This window comes from Vidua chalybeata, chromosome 3 (genome assembly GCF_026979565.1).
Source record: "Vidua chalybeata isolate OUT-0048 chromosome 3, bVidCha1 merged haplotype, whole genome shotgun sequence".
In the NCBI taxonomy this organism is placed as follows: Eukaryota; Metazoa; Chordata; class Aves; order Passeriformes; family Viduidae; genus Vidua; species Vidua chalybeata.
The window spans coordinates 100,973,603-101,001,209 of record NC_071532.1 but is presented as its reverse complement, the minus strand read 5'-3'; the positions used below and the strand labels follow the sequence as shown (position 1 = coordinate 101,001,209).

General features: G+C 39.6%; 1 protein-coding gene across 1 annotated transcript in view; it reads left to right on the top strand.

Annotated features, from left to right (window-relative positions):
• NBAS (NBAS subunit of NRZ tethering complex) overlaps positions 1-14,575 on the top strand; it is a 159,517-nt gene extending 144,942 nt beyond the window's left edge. Inside the window, exons 51-52 of the mRNA XM_053937943.1 lie at positions 5,285-5,413; positions 13,814-14,575. Coding sequence (XP_053793918.1) covers positions 5,285-5,413; positions 13,814-14,089 — 405 coding nt within the window. The 3' untranslated portion in view covers positions 14,090-14,575. The remainder of the gene's footprint in view (positions 1-5,284; positions 5,414-13,813) is intronic.
• The last annotated feature ends 13,032 nt before the right edge of the window (positions 14,576-27,607 follow it).

Below are 27,607 nucleotides of genomic sequence, written 5' to 3'. Positions count from 1 at the left end.
TATTATAATTTAAATCAGTATTGCAAAAACTGTTACTTAAATTATCAGTAATTCTCTTACTAATAAATGCATAAAGGTTTAGTGAGGAACCCCTGAAAAACATGGTGATTGAAAAAAAACCTTAATATACAAGTAATTACTAAGTAGTAACAATGATAGTGTAACTTGTCTTCCCTAACTATGTATGCATACTTCAATACAAACATCTCTTAAGTATAAAATTATTGAAGTGTTTTGTATGTAAACACTGTATATTAATGAAGATAGACTAGAGAAGTTATTAATAAACTTCACACAATTTCAGAGTAGTCGTGCATATTTTTAGTAGGCTGATTAATCTCTTATATTTATCTTTATGCAGTCACTGTCTGTTATAGAAAACAGCTGATGGTAGGAAGAGAAGCAGAATAAAAACAGCCCATTCTGTTTAAAACACAGACAGGTGGGTGTGTGGGTTTTTGTTTGTTGTGTTTTTTTTTTTTTTTTTCCTAGTCCAACACACTGATCTGAGTCAAGTTCAGAAATCTTTGTAAAACATGATTCCAGAAGGGGGCAGTAAGCTGAAATGATACGTACATTTATTAATTTATTCATCCCAGCAAAACTCTTTGGTGGAAGGCAGGTCTCTGTGTCCCTGGGACTGGTGTAGTTTTATGTAGCTTTTCTTTGTAAAGTGCTGAAATGATACATTATAGCTTGTAAACTCAAAGTCTTAGTGTGCATAGAAGTAGCTGAACTTTGTCAAAATAGAATGGTCTGCCTCACCTCAGTGACCGAGGGAGACAAATCCCTGTGAATGTCACTGTCACACAGCAGTCAGTTCACCAAGAGTTCTGCTCAAGAAGGGTCATGGTTTGCATTTCTCTTAGTTGAGTAAACTTCTCCATGATTTCCATGGCAAGTTACTGTTTAAAGAGTTTTGGTATTGGTAGACATCTTTGGTTGGAGGTGCTTTCCTTTGCTTTTTTTTTAATGGTACAGGATGTTGAAAGAGCTCACCATGTAGGTATGACTGTACAGGTACAGGTAAGAAGTTATTCTGATCTTCAATGTTTGAACAACCTTACTGATGTAAAATATCTTTTTATGGCTAGAATGCTGTGCAGTAACAAGGAGTTGCACTAAAATGTGTAGCTGTACAGTTACCTACAAACATAGGCTGTATTTCTGTAAGTCACTGCTTGGGAAGAGGGGGAATGGCATGTATGAATTTAAATAATTTATTTGTATGTATGGCTACAGTACTTAGGTGCTCAAATGACAGATTTGCATTTATGTGGCTGAATAAGATGAAGCTGTGGTCACTGACAATTAACCTGTTTGGATGATTTGACATTTCAGTAAATACACTGATTAAGATGGCAGACCTAGAATGATGGAATTCTAAAAACTGAAACCAGTTAGTTATCATGAAAAACATTTGCCATTCAAGTTCTCTCCCATTACAACCTTTCCAAGTTCAAAGATTGTAATGGAAAACACATGTAACTTCAAATCTAGTGGTCTAGAAATTAGGAAAACCATCTTCGTATGTAGTCGTGAAGGATTTAACTCTTTTTTTTCATTCCATATCCTACTGGTCTATCTAGTTTTTTACATAGCTTTAATCTTTGTATCTATGTCTGTGTTTGCTTTGGGGGGTATTCTGTGGGGTTGTTTGTATGTTTAGTGTTTTAATTTTTATTATTCAATGGATTGATACCTCCATTCCTTTTAGTGGAAGAAAGCATTGTTTTATTTGCCTGGAAGACACATGCTTGGACTGTCCAACATCTGCACTGTCTGATTAATCTCTTTAGAAATAGATAAATCCTCCTTCCCCTGGTAATTGTTAAAAATATGACTCCTCTGAATACCTCATGTTCTTCTCTCAGCCCATGGGTCATATGTCAGTTAACATGGGAGAATGCATCTAGTCCCTTATCTATAATCACCCTAGGGTTCTAGTGGCTATGAGATACTTATCTCCTAGAATAATACAGCACACAGTTGCTCTCCTTTTTTTCTAATTTTTGTAGCTAGTTTTTCCTGGGCCTTATATATGATTTTAGATTGTGTGATTTTGTTCATACACAGTTGCTCATTTTCTTCAGATAATGCTGAATTTAAATGCTGCTTTTCAGTCTGTTTTTAGCCTCTCCAGACATAATGCTGTTTGTACTCATTATCCAGCCCTTCAAGCCATCCATGAAAATACTGAATAATACTGGACCCAAAACAGACTCCTGTGACATATGTTTTATTTGCCTTGCTGATGTCACAGTGAACCACTGATAGCTGCATAACTAGATAGAAGACAAAAGTTGTCATACAAAAGTTTAAACTAAATCATGGTAATTCAGATTTTGAACAGGGCCTTCCCTTGACCCTCTCACAGATAACATCAAACCCCCCCTTCTAAGCAGAGTCTCTCATGGCAGGCAGCAGACACTTGAATGCTTTCAAGTGCTCACTGCAGAACAGAAACCCACACGTTGCTCTGAGAAGTGCTGTGGGTGATGAGTACCCTTCCTGGGCTTGGGTTTTCAATTCCTGTCCAGAGCAGCCCTGTAGTCATTAGTGGCAGTGATACAAGTTGATACCTGTACTATTTGGATAGTCTTTGGTGGCTGGCAAGCTGTCCAGTCCCTTCCTGTGAAAAAAGAAATGCAATTGTTGCAATGTGTATTTCTTCTTCAAAAGAGCTTATGGTTTATTCTGTACTTGGGCATGGTTGTTAAGACTCAGTATGTCTGCTAGACATGCTACCATCAGGCAGAAAGTTATTCAACTTGTCCAGCTGGTTTTGAGAGGGGAATGTTACTAAGCATGGTAAAATTGCTGTTTTGCTCAGATTATGTATTTTATAATTATCAGAATTTATTTTTCTGAATATTGCTGTGAATACACATTTTCAAGAAAAGAAGTGTAGAGTGTATCCACAACTTTTCATTCAGTAAGTTTGCTGGAATGGCAAGTATGCAGCTCAATCCAGTGGCATATGAAATGACTAGAAGTTTAATAAGCATATGAATACGCAGATAAAGCTAATGTATTTATTTAGTCTTCTTATTCCTTGATCCACATCATATCATTCACAACAAGCATGTCCATTCCACTAAATTGGGATGAGATGTTGACTCCCTCAAGGATAGAGAGGCCCTGTAGAGAGACCAGGACAAATCACAGGGATGGCAATCACCAACTGTATGGAGTTTAACAAGGGAAAGTGCCAGATTCTGCACCTGGGATGGGACAAGCCTGGGTTTACAGACTGAGAAATGAGAGGTTGGAGAGCAGCTCTGCAGAAAGGGGCCTGAGAGTCCTGGTTGAACATGGAGGGGGAAGGTTGAACATGAGCCAGCAGTGCCCTGGCAGCCAGGAGGGCCATCCCTGTCCTGGGGGCATCAGGCCCAGCATCACCAGCCGGGCAAGGGAGGGGATTGTCCTGCTCTGCTCTGCACTGGGGCTGTTTGGGGTGCCACAAGACAAGACATTAAAGTGTTAGAGAGAGTCCAAGGGAGGGTCGTGAGGGTGGTGAAGGGCCTGGAGAGGAAGCCATGTGAGGAGTGGCTGAGGTCACTTGGTCTGCTCAGCCTGGAGGAGACTGAGGGCAGACCTCACTGCAGGCACAGCTTCCTTGTGAGGGGGAGAGGAGGGGCAGGCACTGAGCTCTGCTCTGTGGTGACAGTGACAGGACCTGAGGGAATAGCCTGAAGTTTTGTCAGGGGATTTAGGCTGGATATTAGGAAAAGGTTCTTTCCCCAGGGGTGTTGGGCACTGGAACAGGCTCCCCAGGGAAGTGGTCACAGCACCAAGATGGACAGAGTTTACGAAGCGTTTGGACAGTGCTCTCAGGCACACGGTGTGACTGTGGGGAATGGTCCTGTGCCGGGCCAGGAGCTGGACTTTGATGATCCTTGTGGGTCCCTTCCAACTCAGTGTATTGTGTGATTCTAAGCAACGACAATCAGTAGCAGCACTGAATATGAGTTTAAAGGAACAAGTCTGAATAAGAGAACAAGGCTTGCCTTAGTGACTCAGGCTGTTTTTCTTTAAGGTGTAAATTTAGAAAAGACTGAGCAAGTACAGCCAGAGAGCTCCCTGTCCCAAGCAAAGCCACGTGACTGTGCAGTACATTACATTTGTAGTATTTAATGTCTCCTCATATTCAAATAATAGTTAGGCTTTTAGGCTCACAGCTGCTGAAACTATGCTACTAAATGTGTGGATTATCTTGGTCATTAAATTATTACAGTTATCATTAAAGTTCAAAAGACATAAAAAATACATGACTTGCACTCTCTTAGCTTCATATTTAGCTGATGAGCTCCTTTGACAATTGCTCTCAAATTGTTAGAGTGAAACAGAGAGCATCTCTTAAGAGATGGATACCATTTTCAATGTAACTACCATACAATATCCAGAGTCCCTAGTGTAACGTGCCTTGGAAAATGGGACAACTGCGATGGGCCTCGTTGGGAAGTGGTTGTGACAAGCAACCTAAATTCTTGGAAATTACTAAAAGGGAAAGGGAAGTTATAATATGGTTTATAATATAATTTGTAGGTTGAAATACTTTTTGATGTATAGATGAACAAATCACTACAATATTGTGGAAAATAAAACAGCTGTCATATAGGACATGTTGTTTGGTTGTTTAACTAAGGGACAAGCTAAAGTTTGTGCACAACAGATTTGTTGAGGTTTTTTTTTTTTAAATTTAGAATGTATTTTATGGCCAGTTTTGTCTTGAAGTTGTGTGATGCTATGGTGTATTATCAAATATAGGAAACTAGATAAATAATATAAATTTAATTTGCTATACTTATATTGTGTATAAAATATTGTATAAAAATTTGAACTTTTTGCAACAGAAACATTATTCAACTGTGGTATGTGCTGTTATTTCCTCTTTATTTTGTTCTCCTTTTCTGATTGCAAAATTGAATCACAGGTGTCTGTCAACATTCCTGTGTTTTGCAGTATTTCAGTAAGAACAAATATATTAGTCCCACAGAGAGCTGTGGGACTGTTGTTATTTTTCAGTATAACTCCTGGTTGTAATGGTGATTCAATGCCTGCCTTTTCTTAATCTAACAAATGTTGCACTTTACCCAGTATTTCACATTTTTAAAATTTGTTCTTTCTAGTTTCCAAGGATGTGTTTCCAACAGGGAGTTCATTTGTTGTGGAAGTGTGGTTTTCATTTTGCATTTGACGTAAAATTTTCATAAATTTTATTGTGAATGATGATGTTAGTACCTTCAGAGATCACACTGAGAGAATCTACTTTTTGTTTCAGTGTATAAAAGAATTATGTTTACTGCTGCTTAACCAGTCCCTCCTGCTGCCATCCCTGAAACTGCTGGTAGAAAGCAAAGACCAAGACCTTCATGCTGTGGCACTGGAGCAGATAACAGCTGTTGCTAAGGTATGAACAGTTGAATGAACCACCTTTCAGAGGCTGAGGTAATAAGTTAGCTCTTTTATCTTGGTGTAGTAAGCAGAGACTGCTGTGACACTTACCATTGTTAAGGTTTTCCACAGCTATTGTGTCCACAGTGAGCAATAACACAGGGCTGGTAAGAGCTTCTGTACATACTTGAGGTGATTAAACCTCATAGCACTTCCTTTGAATTACTTGGTATGCTGTTTTATGTCAGTGTGGTGGAACAGAAACTATTCTGATACGTGAAGTAGATTGTTACCTCTGTGTTCATATTCCCTCACTTTGGGGTGTTTTAAGTGATAATAGTATGTCAGATGACTCAGCTTGTTTCTGACAAATGTGGCATCTATTTATATACACTTGGAGAGCTGTTATGTCACTGTTTTTGATGTGTTGGTATGTTCAGGGACTTTCCTGCCACTCTAAACAGACTTGATGCCAAAGTTTCTGGAGAAGAAATCTGAATACTGTCTTTTTCTTTGGACAAGAACTGAAAGATATTAATGCATATTTGCCAGTTGCTATATAATATTACATAACTGTCTTTTCCCTGTGTATTTGCTTTTCAGCAAATAAGAAGGAACACTTAAAAAGATTAAATTCAGTCTCCTAACCACAAATTTTCTGAATTTTTTTGCAAAACAATTGTATAAATATTAATCACCAAAACAATAGTACATTGTTTTCTTTTATCACCTGCATTTTTAGATTTTATTTCTACAAAACAAGGCTTTTTGGTAACTTTTAAACAAGATGATCTAATTGAAAAGCAAGCACAAATCTGATAATCTGATATATGCATGCACTTTCTCATCTCTGTGTTCTTGTTAGCCTTTTAAAATTAACTTCTTTGTTAACAGATGAAGGCTGCAGTATAAGTCACTAATTCTGAAGCTTGTCAGCAGGAATAAGTGTCCAAATACATTTTATTTAACTATTTTTAAAGCATAATGCTGTGCAGTAGCACTTTCTGAATGGTTGCTAATTGTATTGCTCTTGAAGCTGGCCATTTCTTTCTAGTGTGCTCCAGCTTTCCGTTTCCTACACTCTAGGCTGATTATATTGGAGTTTTAGGCCAGGAACCTTATTGGCTTCTTGCTGAAACAAAGCACTTTGTATATATACCTGTGCATGCTCAAAATAATTTTGGGTTTTTTGGCTTTCTTACACAGGAGGCAGCTTGATAAGTTGTTTCTAGTTTTTCCCTCTAAATTCAGTATTAATTTGAGCATATAGTTCTATAAGAGTGCTGAATAAACTAGAATTTTTGAAGCTGTTAGCTTTGGTCTAATGTTTTACTATAAGTCAATGAAGATTTAACTGTTGACTTTATTACATCAGGCATAGAGCTTAGCCAGTACCTGGAATGTGACAGTGTTAGAAAAGCAGCTAGTACAGAAGAATGCTGTGCTAAATGTAAAAGCTGTTCCTATATTGTATAAAAAGTACTTCTTACTCCTTGTTTTATATGCATCTCTTATGATTACATTATTTGCTGTTGTACTGAAAGACCATATATTGCTTAGCTATGCTGATGTTGTTTATTCAGTATCATTTTCTATTCATACATTTTGCTGTTAATGCTTTTTGTCAAATTCAAAATTAATTTTTCATAGGAAGGCCATTTCTGTTTACATTAAACAGGAAACAGACAAATAACATCTGGCAGAGAGGAATCATGGCTATTGATTCCACAATCCAGTGGTAACACAGTTCCCAAACATGGCTGCGAGAAAAACACAGCACTTGCTTGCTGATAGGATGTATTAGTTAGCCATTTGTTGTATGTTGCTGACAGCTTTATGGATGTTTACAGTTAAGGATGATGCTGAAGTGCTGATACTAGAAATTGTACAGCTTTTGCCTGTAATAAACCAACCAAGTTTTTGCGTAAGCTTTTTTGAAATTGCAGACCCCTCTTTTTATTGTATATCTTTAAATGAACTGCCACTTGTCTTTTCTGAGTAACAGAAAAAACTGTTCTTCCCCTATGTTGTGTACTGTGTGAGTAATATAAAAAAAACCAGTTTACCTAAATAACCTTATTACTGCCAATAGAGCCCTTAAAAGTCAGATTGTTTTTGAGAGGGATTTCAGTATTGTCTGTGCACTGTGCACTTTCAGAGATGAAAACTGATTTTTATACATCTGAGAGAGCAAGTAAATATTCTATTGCCTGTTGGTACCTATAATGTTAAAACAGCTAACAAGTGGGGATTAATATAAGCAATGCAAATACTTGTTCAATCAATACTTTATAGAAGGTGGAACAAGAAAAATGTTGTAGTCTGAAAAAATACTTTAGCTTCATTTGCATGTTATAATTTCAGTGATGAAGTACTGAACCTACCTTCATCATAATATGTTTTACTGAAAAATGTAATATGAAAAATGTAATATGAAAAATCACAAATTTTGTGTTGGATAATGGACTTTCTAGTGTTCTCCAGTGTATGCCATTTATGGCTATTCACTTAATCTTTAAAAGAAATAGTTAAATTATAAGCTAATAGTGATTATGATAAAATATCTTTCTACAGTTGATTTTTCCAGGTTTTTTTTATGTCACTGGTTTCTTTTCCCCTTATTTATTTGTTCTGTAGATCTCTACTCCAGGAAGGAATAAAAAGCAACGCATTTTCATCTCAAATAGTACTGGAGAAGGGAATACTCTGGGAAACAGTGGTTTCAGTTCTTTACTGCTGTTAGGTCATCATCAGCCCTTACCTTTCATAACTTGTGGATTTTCTGATGCAGAAGTTATGGGTGAAATTTTGCCTGTTGGTAATACTGGACCTCTGGATGCCTGCATAAACAAATGCTGATGGGGAATTGGATCATCTAGTTCCAAAACCTGCATGGGCAGGGACACCTTCCACTGGACCAGGCTGCTCAAAGCCTATCCTGGCCTTGAACACTTCCAGGGCTGGGGCATCCACAACTTTTCTGGACAACCTGTTCCACCCTCACAGTGAAGAATTTCTTCCTAATATCCAATCTAAACCATTTAAAGTAAGAGGATTGGTTTTCATTGGCTATTTTCTCTTGTTCTATCACTCCATGCTCTTGTTAAACATCCCTCTCCAGCTCTGCTCTATCAAAAGGCTGTTGTATGGTGTCCCCAGAGCCTTTTCTTCTCCAGGCTGAAAACCCCAACTCTATCAGCTGGTCTTCATAGGAGAGGTGCTCTGGACCCATTCCAACAAGTCCATGTCTTGTGCTGGAGGCTCCACATCATACTGGAGCATGCAGTACTCCCAAGTGCTCTCAAAAGAGCAAAGGTACCACTTGAATGCCTACACTTCAGTGCTTGAAAGCAGATATTAGCCAATACCTAAATAGGAAATCCAAGGAAAAAAAGTTCTCCTTAATGCAATTACCCCATTAGATCTTTTACTTGTAACCATGGACATTGTGTGTGGGCATCATGCTAAATCTGCACTGACAAATTCTGCTGAAGGAGAGATGGATATGAAAAATGAAAGCTGCTCCCATTTAAACCTTCCAGATTTTATTCTAATGAAAAATTTATCACCCCTAGCATAGAGTTCCAGATACACGTAATGATGTTTCTCTTACATATGCGCTCTGATTCTCTCGTTATTGTGGGTCATAGTTTATTCACACAATATGGAAAGTGGTTGGGTGTTAATTTGTGCAGAAGATAACCTGCACCTCTGAGACCTGCTTAAACTGCAGTCAGTTGCATTCCATATCACTGGAACAGTGATTCTGGGATTAGCAATAGTCTTAGTTTTATGGCCTAGTTAGGGTCTTGGGATAGCAAGGGCTCTGCATCCGCAGGCAGATCAGAAGTGATTCATTAGTTAGATCTTGGCTGAGCTGTCTGCCCAGAAAAAATATCTTTTTAAAGCTGAGATAGTAAGGTGGTTGTTTTTTATTTGCTGGGTTTTACTGTCTTACAGACTCAAAGGAGTGATTTTGAAAATGAAAATGTAGTGTGTTTAGGAGTCTGTATCTACTGTAAGCTGCTTTGGTATGTATGGCAAGCAAAAATTAGTCTGGAGGTTGATTTCCATTAATATTTTTAAAAATATAACATTTTGAGGATCAAAATTCCATCTGGAACAGCATCCTGGCTTGAACAGATGGAAGAATTACAAGCCTAGTGAGGAGTAAGAATAGGGCAGATGTACAGGCTCTTTCTCTGAAATATTACTTTCCAAGCTTTTGGTTATTTTCAGCTGTATGTACCTGCTAAGTAATTGCCAGTGGTTTTCTTTCTTGGTTTTGTGCAATTTCTCTTTAGACTTGGATGAGCTTTTACATCTTGAAGTGTCATTTGACAGAGAATTCAACAGTGAAAAAAAGGCTATTTTTTATTTTCTCGTAATCTGATCCCACTAGATTAATTTGATGCTTCATATTTTTTACTTTCTTAATGATATAATGTTTTTAATTAATCACTTATAATTTTAGTGATGTTGCTATCTGCCCTATATGCCCTCAAAGCCATCTCTTTTTTAGATTGGAGAGTCATAGTTTTGCTGAGCAATTTCATGCATAAAAAACTGATTATACTCTCTGCAGTGTATTTCTTTAAAAATACATGGTTTGTGTGTTTGCCTTTTATATTGTTTTAGGGTTTTTTTTTACTTTAATTCTTGTTGATTCTGATTTAAAATTAATTTTAAATAAATGTAGTCTTAAGCTGCATTGATTTAATTTTAAAAAATCTTACAGTTCTGTTTAAACAGTGCTCTTCAGTGTATTAGCTGTCTCAATTAAGGTTTGTAAACATGTATCAATTCATTGATAATCTCTGTAGGTTATTTTTATTTAAATGAATGACTAGAAATGTCTCTATATATGCAATTGATACCCCAAAAATTGACATGATGTAGAGCTGTAAAACTGGTAAATAGTTAATTGAGCTTTCTTTGCTGCCTATTTTTAAATGCAATTCTCATTAAACCTTAGTGTCTCTGTGTTCTTCCCACACCTGCCAGATACTACATGACTGACCAAAAATGGTGCAACACACAGTGGCCTTAACTGCATGAAATGCATTCACAGGGTCTGGTTGCCATCATTGTCTCCATCCAGTTGCCTGGAGACAACTAAATTACAAAAGTTTCCTCTTCCTCACCATGTCTTCAGACAACTTGCAAGTCAGAAAATGGAAATGTTAATAATTTTAAGCATACTGATCTCTTTGGGCCTAAGGATGAGCTGTGGGGCACAACCCAAGAGCCTTTTTGTGAGCTGTTTTGTTACGTGTGAAACCACGCTGATCTCATTTCTTTGGGAGTGCAGACAGGTTTCTCTGCTTGTGGGTTGCATGGGCATCTTTATCCCCGCAGTATAGCTCAGATGTTTAATGGTTTATGCTAAGAACAGTCTTCTTTCAGATTTGTCTCCCTCAATTTTGTAGGTTTCTGGTATATAAAATCATGCTAATCTATAGCAGTTTTTCTCAACTGAATAGTAGCCTAAAAAATTTTAAATTAAACCTTGCATCTGCTGTCAGTCTCACTACTGTAATTACTATTTGCATTTTATGTTCATAAAATTAAACAGTGAAACCCTGTGTAAAGTTTCATTCTACATACAAGTTAACAATAGAGGACACAGAGCTTTGAGGTGGAAGAGACTATCCCTTCAGTCTCATTTCAGAAGAGATGACAGCTGTTTGGATAATGGCTTACTATGCTGCATGGTGTGCTGAAAGATACCAAACACTAGAAATTTTGGAATCAGAATTGTTTAGGTTAGAAAATACCTGTGAAGTCTCACCAAGTCCAGCTGTTAACTTAGCACTGCAAAGTCCACTCTAAACCAAGTCTCAACCACTTCCCTGGGCAGCCTGTTCCAGTGCTTGACAACTCTTTCCATAAAGAAATGTTTTCCTAGTATCCAATGTAAACCTCCCCTGGCATGACCTGAGGATGCTTCCTCCTCTCCTATTACATGTTAATTAGGAGAACAGGCTGACCCCCATCTGACTGTAACTTCCTTTCAGGCAGTTGTAGAGAACTATAATTCCCCTGAATTGAGGGGAAATTCAGATTTCCCCTGAGCCTCCTTTTCTCCAAGATAAGCACCCCCAGATCCCTCAGCAGCTCCTCATATGATTCAGTCTCTAAACCCTTCTCCAGCCCATTGCCCTTCTCTGGACATGCTCCAGCACTTCAGTGTCTTTCTTGCAAGTGTGAGGCACAGAACTGGACACAGGATTTGAGGTGCAGCCTCACCAGTGCTGAGTGCAGGGGACAATCTCTGCCCTGGTCCTGCTGGCCATTCTATTGCTGAACCAGGCCAGGATGCCACTGGCCTTCATGGCCACCTGGGTACACTCTGGCTCATGTTCAGCTGTTTGTTGACCCATTTTATTTAATGATCAGCCTGTCTTCAACAGGAAAACATTTCTGTAGTTAACTTTTGGCAGTTACTAAAAAATTGAAGACTAAGATTGGATAGCCTAAAGGGTGGGCATCCCTACAGTTCTTAGAACTGTTTTATAAACTGGACCTTCAGTGCTAATTAGATTAAAAATGGCTTGATTACAACTGTAAAGTGTCACTGCCAATTACCCTTTATGCAGTAGTCATGTCCTGTGTAGCAGTTTAATTGCTCTTCAAGGGTGCTAAAAACTTATCATAGAGTGTTTATTACTTGCTGGTACCCTGGTACCAATCATGTATGTTGGCTCGTAATTTTTATAGAAAATTAAGCAGAAAGTACCCAGACAATTTACTTTTTCCTTTTAAACTGAGAGATGGTTTTGTAAATGTATCATAATTTGATTAATTTATTTGTAACTTGATACAGTGCAGTAATTGAAAACTGATTATTGTCTAGCCCTCTTCTGGTCCTGCTTTTATCACAGAATCACAGAATTATTTGGGTTGGAAGGGACCATAGAGATCATCTTGTTCCAATCCCACTTCCATGGACAGGCACACCTTCCACTAGACCAGGTAGCTCAAAGCCCCATCCAGCCTGACCTTGAAACACTCCCAGGAATGGGACAGCTTCTCTGGACAATCTCTGCTAGTGCCTCCCACCCTCACAGTAAAGAATTTATTGCTAATGCCTAATCCAAACCTGCCCTTATACAGTTTCATCATATCTCCTTGTCCAGTCACCCCATGCTCTTGTAAAAAGTCCCTCTCCAGCTCTCTTGCAGCCCCTTTTAGGTACTGGAAAGTGCTATGAGGTGTCTCCAGGGCCTTCATGTCTCCAGACTTAGCATCTCCCTCTGTCTTCATAGGAGAGGTGTTCCAGCCCTCTGATCATCCTGGTGGCTCTCTCTGCACTCTTTTCAAAATGTCCATGTCTTTATGTTGGGGATCTCAGAGCTGAATGCAGGTTGGGAGAGCAAAGGGACAGAATCCCCTCCCATGCCCTGCTGCCCACACTGTTTGGGATGCAGCATAGGATATGATTGATCGGCTTTCTGGAATGTGAGAGCACATGGATGGGTCATGTTGAAATTCTTGTCCACCAGCATCCTCAAGTGCTTCTCCTCAGGGCTGCACTCAATCCATTCTCTGCTCAGCCTGTAGTTGTGCTTGGGATTGCACCAAACCAGATGCAGATCCATGCACTAGGATTTGTTGAATTTCATGAAGATTGCTCAGGGCCACCTCTCAAGCTTGTCAAGGTCCCTCTGGGTGGTGTCCCTTTTTTGGTTATATGCAGTTCAATTGTGCTTCATTAAGTGGTAAGTTAACACAGCACTGTATTTCAAAGAACCCAGGAAGGACATATCAAAATTAACTGAAATAGAATTTAAAGTATTCTAGTGTTATTTGTAAAGCTACAGATAAGATTCTCAAGAGAGTATTATGCTCTCATAGATCAAGTAAACGCATTTTTTATGGCATCCAGGATATCGCTCAGAGGTAGCAGCTCTGTTTACATCTTTCAGTATGTTATACTCTTCTGAAAAATATCATCCTTGCTGTGGGTGCTGATTGAGTCTGTGAATGTTGCCTGTCATATTAACATGTGAAATGCAATGTAATATATTAATAAAAAGTGACCAAATTTTAATACACTCTGCTCTGACCTTCCTCAGAGTGTCATTCTTGATATGGAGCTAAATAGGGTGATCTGTGCTGCACTGGGACTGAAAACCTGTGAAAAGTCTATAAAGCTAGTTGTGTAATCCCAGGCTGTTAAGCATTCTTATTCCTTAACCTTGTGCAGGTCAGATATTTATATTAATGTGGTAGAGTGCTAAAGACATACCTTTACATATTCTGACATATGCAAAGCCTGTATCCCTGTAGTTAATCTGTGGGGAATGCTCCTCTCACTTTGAAGGTCACACTGTGTAGTCAGAATTGTCGTGACATGTTCTGGCTGTATCTGGTAATTAATTTTTAATTACTTTGAATTTCTCTTTCTTCGTAGGTTGATGATTCCACTTGTGATGCTGAAATACTCTCCTTGCTCCTCAATGCCAAACTGGTGGTGAAGTGCATGTCCACTGCCTTCTGCCCACGCCTTATTGACCACCTCCTGGCTAACCAGGGGCAGGGAGGCTGGGATGTGGAGGAAATTGCACAGCAGCTTAAAGAAGCAGGGTTCAGTGCAGAGGCTGGGTCTCTCCTGATGGCTCATCGAGGGACCCATCCTGCACTCAGGACTTTTACTACTGCCCTCCAGGCTGTTCAGCACTGGATCTGAAAACAGTGGATTTATGCATTTGTCTGCATTTTTTCTGGAAATCCTACACAAAAGGGAGAGATTGTTGCTCTAGTAAAGTAACAAAGCGAGTTATTACCTACATTTTGTAGAAAACACACAGCACACAGAAAATTCCCATATACTTCTAACTGTTTAAAAAACTATTGGTGCAGACTGTATCATTCTGTTGTATGATTAGCAAAGCATTGAATCTGATCATCCTTTCAGATCAAAGTTAAATGGTTAAACTCAGTTACATATAAATGAAACATTAGTAAGGTGGCAGGCTATATACAATTTGTCTTAATTTCTGTAAGTAATTTACTCTTGTCATAATGTAAAACTAATGTAAAAATATAAAGATATATATGGAGCAAAAAATGTCACAAGAGTGATTTTTGAGAATTTCAAAACCTTAAAATTCAGTATTGTGCAATGTTGTTATCACAGCTTTTGTTTGCAATAAATAAAATATTTTGCATTTAATGCACTATCTTCTTTCAGCCTTTTAGATAGATAAATATTTTCTTTCCTCAGCTCCTTTTCTGAAATTCCTGTCTCTCCTTAGTGATGTTTATTCATGAGGACAAGCTAAAGCCTGAGATATTTTTCTCCACCATTTTGGAAACCCCATCTTAAATCCTGAACATTTGTTGATACCTTTGTGAATGTACTTTCAAAGTATTTATTTATTTTTCCTGAGTTATGAAAAATTGCATAAATGTGTATATTTGCAGAATCACACAATACACTGAGTTGGAAGGGACCCACGAGCATCCTTGAGTCCAACTCCTGGCTCTGCACAGGACCATGTGCCTGAGAGCAGTGTCAAAATGCTCCTTGAGCTCTGTCAGGTTGGTGCTGTGACCACTTCCCTGGGGAGCCTGTTCCAGTGTCCAGGCACCCTCTGGGTGATAAACCTTTTCCTAATATTTGACCTGAACCTCCCCCGACACAGCTTCAGGCCATTCCCTCAGGTCCTGTCAGTGTCACCAGAGAGCAGATATCAGTGCCTGCCCCTCCTCTTCCTCTCATGAGGAAGCTGTAGCTGCAGTGAGGTCTGCCCCCAGTCTCCCCCAGGCTGAACAGACCAAATTACCTCAGCCACGCCTCACACGGCTTCCTCTCAAGGCCCTTCACCATTTTTGTGGTCTCCTTTGGACACTCTGCAGTAGTTTAAAGCCCTTCTTCTACTGTGGCACCCAAAACTTCCCCCAGCACTTGAGGTGAGGCTGCCCCAGTGCAGAGCAGAGCAGGACAATCCCCTCCCTTGCCCAGCTTGCTCTACTGTCCCTGATGCCCCCAGGACACACTTGGCCCTCCTGGCTGCCAGGGCACTGCTGACTCAGATTGAATTTGCTATCAACCAGGACCACCACCTGGTCCCTTTCTGTGGCACTGCTGTCCAGCCTCTCATTCCCCAGTCTGTCTGTCCATCCAGGCTTGCCCTGTGCCAGGTGCAGAATCCATCCGTTTTTCTTGTGGAACTTCAGATGGTTGGTGATTGCCCATCCCTCTTGATTTGTCAAAGTCTCTGCCTTCAAGAGAGTCAGCAGCTCCTCCCAGATTTGTATCATCTGTGAACTTGCTCAGTATCCCTTCCAGTCCTTCATCCAGGTAATTTATGAAGATGTTGAAGAGCACAGGGCAGAGGATGGAGCCCTGTGGAACCCCACTAGTGACAGGTGACCAGTCTGATGTCACCCCATTCACTGTCACCCTTTGTGACTGACACATGAGCCAGTTGCTCACCCATCCCATGATGAGTTTATTCAGCTGTTTGCTGGACATTTTGTCCAGAAGGATCCTGTAGAGATCTGTCCTGCAGGAGAGAGAGTATCAAAAACTTCTCTAAAATCCAAAAAGATTACAATGTTCATCCTTTCATCAGCTAGCTGGGCTACCTTGTCATAAAAGGATATTGGGTTGGATAAGCAGGACTTTGCTGTCATGAAGCCATGCTAGCTGTGAGCAGTGACTGCATTGTCTTTTAGTTGTTCTCAAATGTCTCACAGAATAAGCTTCATAACTTTAGCAGACACTGATTCGAAATGCCTTTCTGTCTTATTAAGACAGAACAATTATTGTTTTCAGAGGTTTTTTTAACAAGGGCACTGTCTATTACACTGCATTACCTGAAGGGTTTGATGTTTTGTTTTTACAGACACTGTTAAAATTAGTCTGTAAATATTTTGCCTAATCTTGTGTTCTAATCTTATAATATCTTATAATATTATAATGTAATAATGTACAGAAACATTGTATGTTACAAGATCCAGAGGACATAAAACATATTGGAAGCAATCTCTAGGGTAAAGTAATGTAACCTCCTGCTTAAGGCAGGATGCCTGTATGGCTGGAGTAGGTTGCTCCAATCTACATTCAGTTGGGTCTGGAAAACCTCCAAGGATGACTCCAAGGCTGTTCCCATGTTGAAAAGCTTTTTGTTTATCCTCTTGGGATCTGCTTTGTTATACCAGCTTTTACTGACTGTGAAAATTGCTCAGATGTCAGCCTTACTTCCCCATTGCACAGGATTTGTAATGAGACTTTTAACAATGCTTTAATTCTTCAGAATGTTAACTTATCTTTTGTGTTTCCTAGTCCCAGCTGTCCTTCAGTATTTATGGAAGGTTATATCATCCATGTATTAGCATGCATTTCAAATTCCAATTTCTATAATTCAGCTTTATTGCCTTAATTCTGTTCTCTTATGTTAGCAGTCCCAAGAGCCCTAGACTAGTAAAGCAAGTATATTGGAGTTGCAGAGGAAAGAAAAGAAAAAATTTTAAAAAGTAATATAAGTGGCAATCAGTGGACAAACAACATGTACACCTCCAGCAAGAAAACCTTGAGTTATTCTGTAGAAGATATTTCAGTACTTTACAGTGAAGCATTTTAGTCTGCAGGTTTTGTTCTCGGGTTGGTAAATCCAGTGCTAGATTTTCTGATCATTCTTGTTCAGGATCATGAGAAGTTTGTATTTAGTGTCACTCTAAAATGGAGCTGTAGATAAACTTCTAATGAGTGTTACTGATCTGTCCATTTTCTGGATTACTGGCATTACAAATCCATGATCAGTACTTTCCTTGCAGCCTGGATTATTCCTGATTTATTGTGTATTCAGAACTTTCACCTGTAAGAAAAAGTATTACTATAATATATATATCCAAAATGATCAGCCTATATTAGTGTATGTTTCAAAGAAAATTCAAGAAAAAAAGAGACACATAGCAAGGACCTGTATCCCAGTGTCAGCCTTTTAGTACCTTCTGTATTGTAGAATAACATTTAATACTCTGGGATTGGGCAGGATACATTAGCAGGTGCTATTGAGTTGGGTTTGGTTTTTGTTTTCTTTTGTTCTTTTTAAAGGTTAAGAAACTCACCTTGGTAGTATTTTTGGCCAGATTATTGTTATAGTGAGCACTGAACAGTTCAGTTCTGTCAGTTTATTTGATTTGCAGTTGGGATTTGTTCATAATACATAAGTGGATTTTCTTTTTTTTTTACCTCAAACAATTCCACGTTCTAGAGATATTTCTGCTCCCAAAAGGAAGTGAATAAAGAGTTGAGTTGTGTCTCCAAGAGCAGTGCTTCCTAGGGCAATTAATCCTCTTTTGTCTGAAAGACAGTGATAGCGTTTGGATCTTTAAGGAGCTTTTAGCTGCTTGGGAGACAGAGCAAAGCAGCAAAATATATCACCTTTCTTTTGAATAATTAGAACCAGAGATTAGGGAAGAAAGATCATAACTCAAAATTCCTTTTTCTGCTGGAAATACTAAGTATAACCAGTGTGACATTGCAATACATGCAGAGTAGACACTTCTGTTTATAAACAAATGTTGCAGTTTGTTAACAAAAGTGCAATTCAATGAGTAGGGTGGGTACATATGATTTAGATATTTTCCTTGCATAGGATAATATCCTATATTATCCTTGTATAAGGATAGTTGTTGTGATTTACTGTCTGTGACATTCTGCATGGTGAGAAGATGCTTTGAGAGTGGTGCCAGAGTATGGCCATCCCCAGCACAGGAAAGACATGGACCTGTTGGAGAGAGTCCAGAGGCTACAAAAATGATCAGGAGGCTGGAGCACCTTCTGATGAAGACAGGCAGAGAGAGCTGGGGTTGTCCAACCTGGAGAAGGCTCCAGGGACATCTCATAGCACTTTCCAGTACTTAAAGGAGCTTGTAAGAAATATGTGGATAAAGTTTTTAGTAGGGTCTGTTGTGATAGGACAGAGGATGATAATATAGAAGAGGGTCAATTTATATTAGATATAGGAAAGAAGATTTTTACTATGAGGATGAAGAAACACTGGCTCAGGTTGCCCAGAGAGGCAGTAGCTGTCCCATCCCTGGAAACACTCAGGGTCAGGTTGGATGGGGCTCTGATATCCAATTTAAAATGTCCCTGCTCATTGATGATCTTCAAAGGTCCCATCCAACCCAAACTAGTCTATGAATATGGATATCTACATCATAAGGGTAAGAATTCCTACACTTGCAAAAACACAATAATTTATTGTATTTTTAGTATATTTTTTGAGACATGGAAGGCAGGAGCAGAGCTGTGCCTTGTATCCAGCCTTAGAAACCTGTTTTTCCTGCCTGAATAACAACCCAAATGGAACAACATTTTTTAGCTGAATTTTCAAAGAAAGTTACTGAAAGTTACTGTCCTGTGGTCAGGATGGGAGATTACTATGACTAAACCCCACCCTCTTGTGACCTATGAACAATGGTCCCAAGTGAGATCCATTGAGCTCTCCTGGACTGCAGTGGGCTGTGGCAGCATCCCCCTCTGAGTGAGACACCACTGTGAGCCAGAGAACTCTCAAGTTTACTTGGAGGACTGCTGCCAGAAGCTGCCAGAGCCTGGGCTGATACCCCCAACTCCTCAGGGATCACCCTTCACCTGCTGAGAAGATCCAAAGGCATCCAATGTGAGTATTTCCCTGTAATTATGGGGAGTTTTCACAGGGATATATATGTGTCGTGGTTTGACATGGAAGTGAATTTTTTCCAGGAAGTTGGGTCAAACCAATCAGTGGTCAGGTTTGGATATTGGCACCTGGAGTGACTACTGAAAGTATGGACACGCCTCTGAGAACACAGGGGGTTAAAAGCAAGAACTCCCAGGAGAACTTTCTCTTTTGGTTCCGGTCGTCAGAGAGTGCAGACCTCCTCTGCCCAGCCATGGGCTGGGTGGGGGAGGGGAAGCCACGCGGCCTTGTCCAGGTAGGCCGAGGGGGCTGAGGGTCTGGAACCCAGCCAGCTCCTGTGGACGGAAGGGTGGAGAGAAGTGGAGATGCCTTTGCCCCCCCCGCCTAAGAGGGAAAGAGACAGAGAGCCTGGCGGCACCTGGAAATCTGCCGGCAGAGGAGAAGGAGAAGGGGGGGGGAATGCCCAGCGTGGGAGGCGGAACATCGGACTGAGATATTAGCTGTCCAGGGAGTCTGAACTTTTAACCCTTTCCAGGGAATGAGGGCTTTTTAAAAGTATTACTCCTCCTTGATTTGTAGTGGAAGAGAGATAGTCCGGGACCTGAGATGTTAGAAGAAGAAATATTTAGGTGGGAGGAGATGATGAAGTAGCTTTTAGCTGGACTCTTTTTGTTAGCCATGGACTGAACCAAAATCTCCTGCAATAGAGACTGCATTTTAGGGGGATGCGGTGGTGACCCAGGGAGACCTGTTTCAGCTTCGAACAGCACAAGAATGGCGAGAAACGAAGAGAGCTGAAGAGGGAATGGTGATACCCTCTGTGTTCGGGAAGAAGATGAGTCTTGTTTTTAGACCCCTCGGCCCCAGGGGAAAATGGGGGGGACTGTAGTCCCAGGATGAGAAACTGAACTGTTATATCTTTGGGTCCATGGCAAAGCATCTTTAAAGGAGCCCTATGAGCAGTCTGTCCATGCACGGTGGTGAGAGCACTGTGACATGGAATGGAGAGTGTCACACTGGCAGATTTTTCTTCCGGGCGGTTGCCATGTGTGACAGGGAAACACAGGGGGGCAGCTGTGTTTCCTGGGGGGCCTGTGGTGCAAGAGAGACTTCTCTCTCCCTTGATAGTTTAAGCATAGATTACCTGAAGGGTGGTAATTTGATCAAGAATCCCGGGTGATGTTTCATGGCTGGGTGTGTTTGGAATTGGGAGGAGGAGGAGTGGTTTTAAAAAGTCTTCATCCTAGATTTAGTTTATGTGTTTTCTGTATTAGTAGTAGTTTAATAAAGTTTTTTTCCTTTGTTATTAAGCTTGGGCCTGCTCTGCTCTGTCCCTGATAACATCTCACAGCATTTATTTAGGGAAAGTGCATTTTCATGGGGGTGCTGGCATTGCGCCAGTGTCAAACCATGACAATATGATATATATGCCTTGTACATACTCCTTTAAGTCTGTGTCTGTGAGAATGAACACATTAAAGTCTTATGAATGTTTCTTAAATTCTTAAGTACATTAGATTCATAAATAAATTAGGTCTATAAGTGAGTTGCCATTGTGCTATGGTAAATTCTACAAGAATCTTTCATTAAACTGTTTAAATTAAGCTATTGATTAAGTGCTGTTAAGTTTAAGTGCTGTTAAAAACTTCAGACCTAAACCATTGGTGACATGTGGGGCTGAGTTTGGCAAGGGTGTCCACTCTGAACCTTGTGACTCAGTGGGAGTTGATCACCCAGACAATATGTTTCCTGAAGACTTTCAACAGTTTTTCATAAAGCCGTAGTTCTCAAACACTTGTCTTCATTACCACCCCTCTGATCTCTGAGGACCTGCTGGAATGTTCTGATTAATTTCTATACCCTTAATGCAACAGCACTTTGATGCCTTTATAATCTTTGATGCCCCTTTTGTAGACACAAAAGATAGTAAACCTGAATCTCTTTGGCAATTGCCTGTGCTTGACAACAACCTGCTCATTTTGCTGAAGACGTGGCACTTGATAAAAGCAGAAGTGTAAAGGTCCTCTGGATGGTCAGAAATAGGGTCTTTCTTTTAACTTGGCTAAAACATCTGCTGTTGTTGTTCTATTCTCCACAAAAGCTCAGTGCCCTTAGCTTTCATGTTTGTCCTCAGCAATGCTCTATTATACTGGGTGGAGATGGAGTATTGAGTTTGCAGAGTGAATGAACATCCCATTATAGCTGAGGAAGATTTTAGCAATAAAAGGACAGAGCCTCATCTTTCCATAGTGCTTAGGAAAGTTGGGGTTTAACTGCAACTTTCAGTAGATAATTATGACATCTAAAACTTTATAAAATATAAATCCCTCTCAAACCCTTTCTGTCTACCATGACATTCAGAAACATGAAAATCTTACTTACTTTGATTTCTTCTTATAGTGATAAATTTCATCTGTCATTTTTCTTCACTTGCTTTGAGATTTGCTAACAAAGGGGATGGCTTGGTGCTCATGCTAATGACTCTTCTGTTGAACAAAGCAGGGTGTTTTATCATGTTGATTGAACCTCCATGGGATACACTAAGCTGTGCAAACAGAAGATAAAGTCTGACATTATGTCCAGCTCAATCATAGCTGGATCTGACAACCTGGTCAGCATTTCTGCCTAAAAATAGAGACTGCTTTCTGAAGCTGCCTGGGAGCAGAGGGAAGAGAACCTGACAGCTTCCCTGTTGCACAGCCACATCATTTCCATATCCCAGCTTCCTGTACCACTTCTCAGTACCAGATACATGACATTTAGTGGAAATTTTTGGTGTATGTTGAGTTGACCCTGGCTGGGTAGCAGGTGCCTACCAAAGCTGTTCTGTCATTGCCCTCCTCAGCTGTGCAAGGGAGAGAAAATATGAAAAGGCTCTTGGATCAAGATAAGGACAGAGAGAGATCACCCTGCATTGACCATCACAAGCAAAACAGACTCCCCTTGGGGACATCAGATTATGTTATTGCCAATCAGACCAAAACAGGGTAGTGGGAAATAGAAACCAAATATAAAAACATCTTCCACCCATCTCTCCTGTCTTCTCATGCTGAGTTTCACTCCTGATTTTCTCTCCCTCCTCATCCCTGATGGCGCAGAGGAATGAAGAAAGAGAAAATTCATCATAAATAAAATTTAACATAAAGAATGTGATTACCACTGAAATGGAATTGTCTGCTCAACATGTGTTCCTCTCTCTCTGACATCAGCATCTTCTGCCATGCTGTGCTGGCACACTGAATGTCTCTGAATGTCCTTTTAAACTACCCTCCTAAGCTTCCCACGCTTTCAGGGCGCAGTAACGGGAAAACCAGCACCACACAGAACTCTGATTTATAGTCAAATGGCCTTTATAATCCAGGTACAATAACATTCACAACAGCCTTTTTCCTTGACAATCCTTATCTGCCTAATGTACATGTAAAATAATTATTCTAATGAGCAAAACAGATACTGTTTAAAATAAAAAAGTAATGTTTGAAAACAAATAAGCAGAAGGAGTTTAGTCTAAATGGAAGAACAATAAAGAACACAAGCTGTGAATGAAACAGAGGGGTGATTTTAATTATTCTGATAGTACCATCTGCACTGGCTCTCGCTAGAGAGGAACAAGGACAGAAATGCAAATTTCAAGAGTATGTGTGTATCTGAATGTAAATTTCAGTAATATGTATGTGAATACATGCAGTATCTAATATTATCTCGAAAAGGAAATGGAAGTGCAATTTAAGGTCCAGTCCTGGTATGTTTCTTTTGTGACCTTTTCCATTCAATTAGACACTTAATGACTATTTTGTCAAAGTGATGATTTAAGTGTTGCACTGGTGAGCTCACACCACAAGTCCTGTGTCCAGTTCTGGACCCCTCCAGAAAGATGTTGAGGTGCTGGAGCGTGTCCACAGAAGGACAATGAAGTTGTGACAGGTCTACAGAGTGAGTCCTATGAACAGTGGCTGAGGGATCTGGGGGTGTTTAACCTGGAGAAAAGGAGGCTCAGGGGAGAAAACTGCTTGAACTCCCTACAACTGCCTGGAGGTTGTAGCCAGGTGGGGGTTGGTCTTTTCTCCCAGTCAACAGGCAAGAGGGCATGGACTCAAGCTGCAGCAGTGGAGATTCAGGTTTGACATCAGGAAAAATCTCTTCACTGAAAGGGTATGGGCTGCCCAGGGAGGTGGTGGAGTTACCATCCCTGGGAGTGTTCAAGAAATGACTGAATGTGGCACTTAGGGCTATGGTCTAGTTGCACTGGTTATGATCAGTTGGATTAGGTTGGACTTGATGATTTTGGAGGTCTTTTCCAACCCAAATGATTCTGTGCTTCTGTTATTTCTGTAAAGACATTGCAGAGAAAAGTAGAGTGAAAACAATCCTTGGTGATTTTGGACTTGGGAGCTATAAAATTACACAGCTGTTCTGTAACAAAAATGTTCCTAACAGTCTATGGCACTTAGACTGTTCAAAATTTCTGGACATAAGTGGATGAAAAAATAGAAGTGATTGTGAGATATTGCTTCCATATGAAGCAAGTCCAGTCTGAGATGGTTCAAGATTCAAGATATTTAATGTTATATGATTTGGGTTATTGTTACCATTATATCCTAGTATAATCAATACCTCTTCAATGCTTTGATAATTCTCCTTAGGAACAAAAACACCCAGGTAAATGTTTTAAGTGCTGTGGTTACTCTTTTATTGAGCATAATGATGGAGAAACACATGGAATGACCGCACCAAGCAGCTCAGTTTAATTATGGGATTTTCTAAAACATCTACAACATTCAGGAGTCTGAGGGTCTTGGTCTGGAGAGGAAAGACAGTATTGTATCTTGTTCATAGAAATGAGCAATGAGCAAAGGTAAATGAATGAAGAGGACTACAAGCTGCCATGTGTAATTAGAGCTCTAGGTTTTTTAATTACTTGTTGATTCCTTCAGGTTATTTTGCTCTTAGATGGCAGTGTTAATTATGGTAGTATTCCCAGGACACCCCAGACTGTGAAAGCCCTGTACCTACATGCAACAGAATATGTACATTATGTGTTAGAAATGATGTGCTTAGAGAAAACAGTAAAGCCATTGTGACAAAATGATCTTTGCACAGATTCTGCTTAGTATCTGCTTGGCTTTGCCAACATGAACCTTACCAGGTTGAAGATACCTTTTTGGTTTTGTTCACCAAATTGGATTTGTTTCTTTCACCACTTTTATCCAAGGATTCTTAGTTTAGACTGAAGTTTGGTCTTATGTGCCAATTATCTGGGAAAAATATACTGACTAGGAACGATATGCTGCCTCTGGTTAAATGTCAGCGATCCGTTTATGCCCTGGATCTGGGCAATCTGGCTCTCTATCTATTTCAGAGGAAATGAAGGAATATCAGTGACAGCTTTAAGAACATCTCTGTTTAGAAAAGAACAGGAAGTTATTTTGGAACTTTTCTCAGTGGTTTTCAGGAGGATGTGAAAACCAGGATATTTCTTCAGATTTTACAATACATCAAACAATATTTTAGGAGCAAAAACAGAGGAAGAGACTCAGTTTTGACTCATAAGGTTAGTTTGCTACCAGTCTTAGTACCAGCCATCAGTCTTCTGAAGCCAGAGGACTCTTTTTCTTAGCATTCCATAACCATATTTATGTATAAAACTGTCAGCATTGAAAAAATAACAATTTTTTAATTGTTAAAAAAAAGCAAAATAACTCTTTTAAAGCAAATAACTTTTGCACTTAGCATTTTACTAACTACAGCAACACTTGAACACATTTATAACTAATTCCATGAAATACCACTAAAATACTTTCCAGTTGCCTACATGAGACATCTAAAAATAGTTGGTATTTTGATAACTTCTCTGTATTCTGCTTAAAATATGGTGAATAATTATTGACTTTAAAAGGTCAGTTTTCCATCATGTAAGCTGAAAAATCAGAGAAGTAAGGGAAGAGAGTGCAGGTCGTGTTTATTTCAGTGTCTTAGCTGTAGCTTTATCAAAAAGCAATGCCTTAAACACAAAGCAAAGTGTGAGCAGCTGCAGCTGCTCAGGCCTGAAATGCAGGAAGCACCTTTGAAGGTGTTTGCTCACTCTGGTTCTCACTGATCTCAATGTATTTAACAACTATTGGAAAAACCTCAAGGTCTTGTGGACTAGCAACAGTGGAATACAACAGGGACCAGAATTGTCCCTCTGTGTTAAATTCCCTGCTATTGCTGTGACTGAAGGCACCGGCAATGTTCCGCATATTTTATTTTTTTTCACAGCATTTTGTGGCATTTGAGGTTTTCAGCAATGATTTAATGCTGTTCTATGCTGTTGAGAATTTCCACTGACAGCACTGAGTAAATGTTCTTTCTGCTCTATCTGTTGTCCCATGGATGTAATGTGTCCTGAGAGAAAACCATTTGGTACCAACAACTAAAATTAAGTGGGAAGATCTATTTTCATTACCATATTACTTATTGCAGCTGCTAGTTTCAGCTTCTGGTTTTGACCACAGCTCAAAAATTAAGAATTGCATTTGCAGGTGAGCAGAAATCAGCAAGCTGGACTTTGTTTCCCAAAACAGTTCTATGCTACATCAGATCAAATTTCAAATCTACAAAGACTTAACCAGAGGAATATTGTAACTGTGGGGAAAAGAGTGGAATAATTCCTGGCATCCCTAGGATAAGCTTGAACAACACAACCTCTGGTGTTTACAGAGCTGCCACTGAAGATTACTGAGAAGTGTCGCACAGCCACGCATGGGAAGTGGTGGTTGACAGCCAACATCTCAAAGCCCTGCTTTACTGATGAGTTTGGCTTAACACTAGACCTGAGAGCTCTCTCCTCTATTAAGGACTAGCATTTAGCAGTGCTGTGGAAAAAAGCTTTTTGGGGGTGTTTGATGTCATGAGTGTTAGCTTTCAGTGCTTGGAGCTGGCAGCTTTTCCAGCTCCGACGTGCGAATCACTTTGCATTACTGTATACATTTTTAACTTTGAGACATTGACCTTATAGGATGAAATTGCCCTTCCCTGCTCTTTGCACGTGAACTATTAAAAGTGAACTGTGAGGAAGATGAAGGTGGAGATGTGTTTGCTTGTTCTCTTCAGTATGCCAAGATTTTTCCTTATTGGCCTGGAGAATTTTAGCAGTTGTTATGATTGCTCTGGCCTCAGTAATGAACAGTCACAGCTTCTGGCATTACCAAAAAAATTTGCGAACCTGAAGTAGGGCAATGTCTGTGTATCAAAACTGCAACAGTACTCTGTGTATCAAAACTGTAACAGTAATTTTATTAACATTTTTTTGGTAATCAGTTTTTGAAACACCCTCTGAGGAGTAATTTAAATGTAGAGATCAGCAAAGAGGATATGTAACTTCAAGACTGACTGAACCAACTGAAATTTAAATTGTCTTCTCTCTTTCCAATGACTCTCCAGGATACCTTACCAATGAAATTTTTATTAAGACTACTAAAATTACATTCATTACCAATGCCATTTTATAAATTGTAATACTGAATACTTATGTATTCAGCTTCCTATTTGTAGAGTTTATGAGTGAGAAGAAGGTGGTTTTCCAGAGGTGTCCAGAAACTTTGCTGCTTGACCAGCCTGTTCCTCTCTTTTAGAGCAGCCAGTAGGCTCAATCAGATCATGGATGCTTCTTCCAGAGATTAATCAGAAGAAAGAACAGGTCCTTTGGCTCATCTTTCTATTGAACAAATGGAAAAAATTTACTCTTTTTAGACCTACTCGAGACATTTGTGATGAAAAATCAAATGAATGAATGTAGCTTTACTTTCCTGTTAGAGTTTCTTGCAGACAAGCTTAGATTTTTCCTTTTAGAGTTTTCAAATATTCAAGTAGCTACTTTTATACAAGTTTTATTCTCCAGATTGCTTATCACAACTTGTTTTTATGAGCTTCTAGGATTTTTAATTAATGCTTATTTGGCTAAGAGGATTTTAAAGCCCAATACATGCCATTGTTTTACTCCTGGAATACTTAGCTAAAGCTCTTTTAATTTTTCCTGCTGAAAATGCATTAGAATCTGTGTTATGTAAATTCCATAGATATCCCTGTGTCTAACAGCAAAAATCTCTTTTACAGATGTTTAGGAATAAAATGAGAGGATCTTCCGACCCCAGGGCTATGAATTCATGGCTTGTATCCTAAAGCATGCTTGTGAGTAGTTTATGGCTCAGCCCGGGAGGGTACTGTGAAATAATCTATCTGCCAATAACCAGGTGATGTTACACTGATGTGTTAGGTCTCTACTTTGATTTAGCAATGATTTGTCTGGCCTGGAACTAACTCCATATGGTGCTTTTTATTAACCTGTTGGAAGGAACAGAGCTTGTCCAACCTTCTGTTTGTAGCCTGCTGGCAAAAAGATGCGCGAAAGCTCTTGCTCATAAAAGGGTGGATGTAGTGTCAGCTGCTCCTGTGGCTGGGCTGAGTTTAACAAAACACTGGTGTGATGTGACTTTCCCTCCTAGACCTGGTGGTTCCTGTGAGTCTGAAGCTGCAGGCCTGAATGGTCCTAGGCAGGAATAGGTTGACTGAAAAAAGATTTCTCCTCT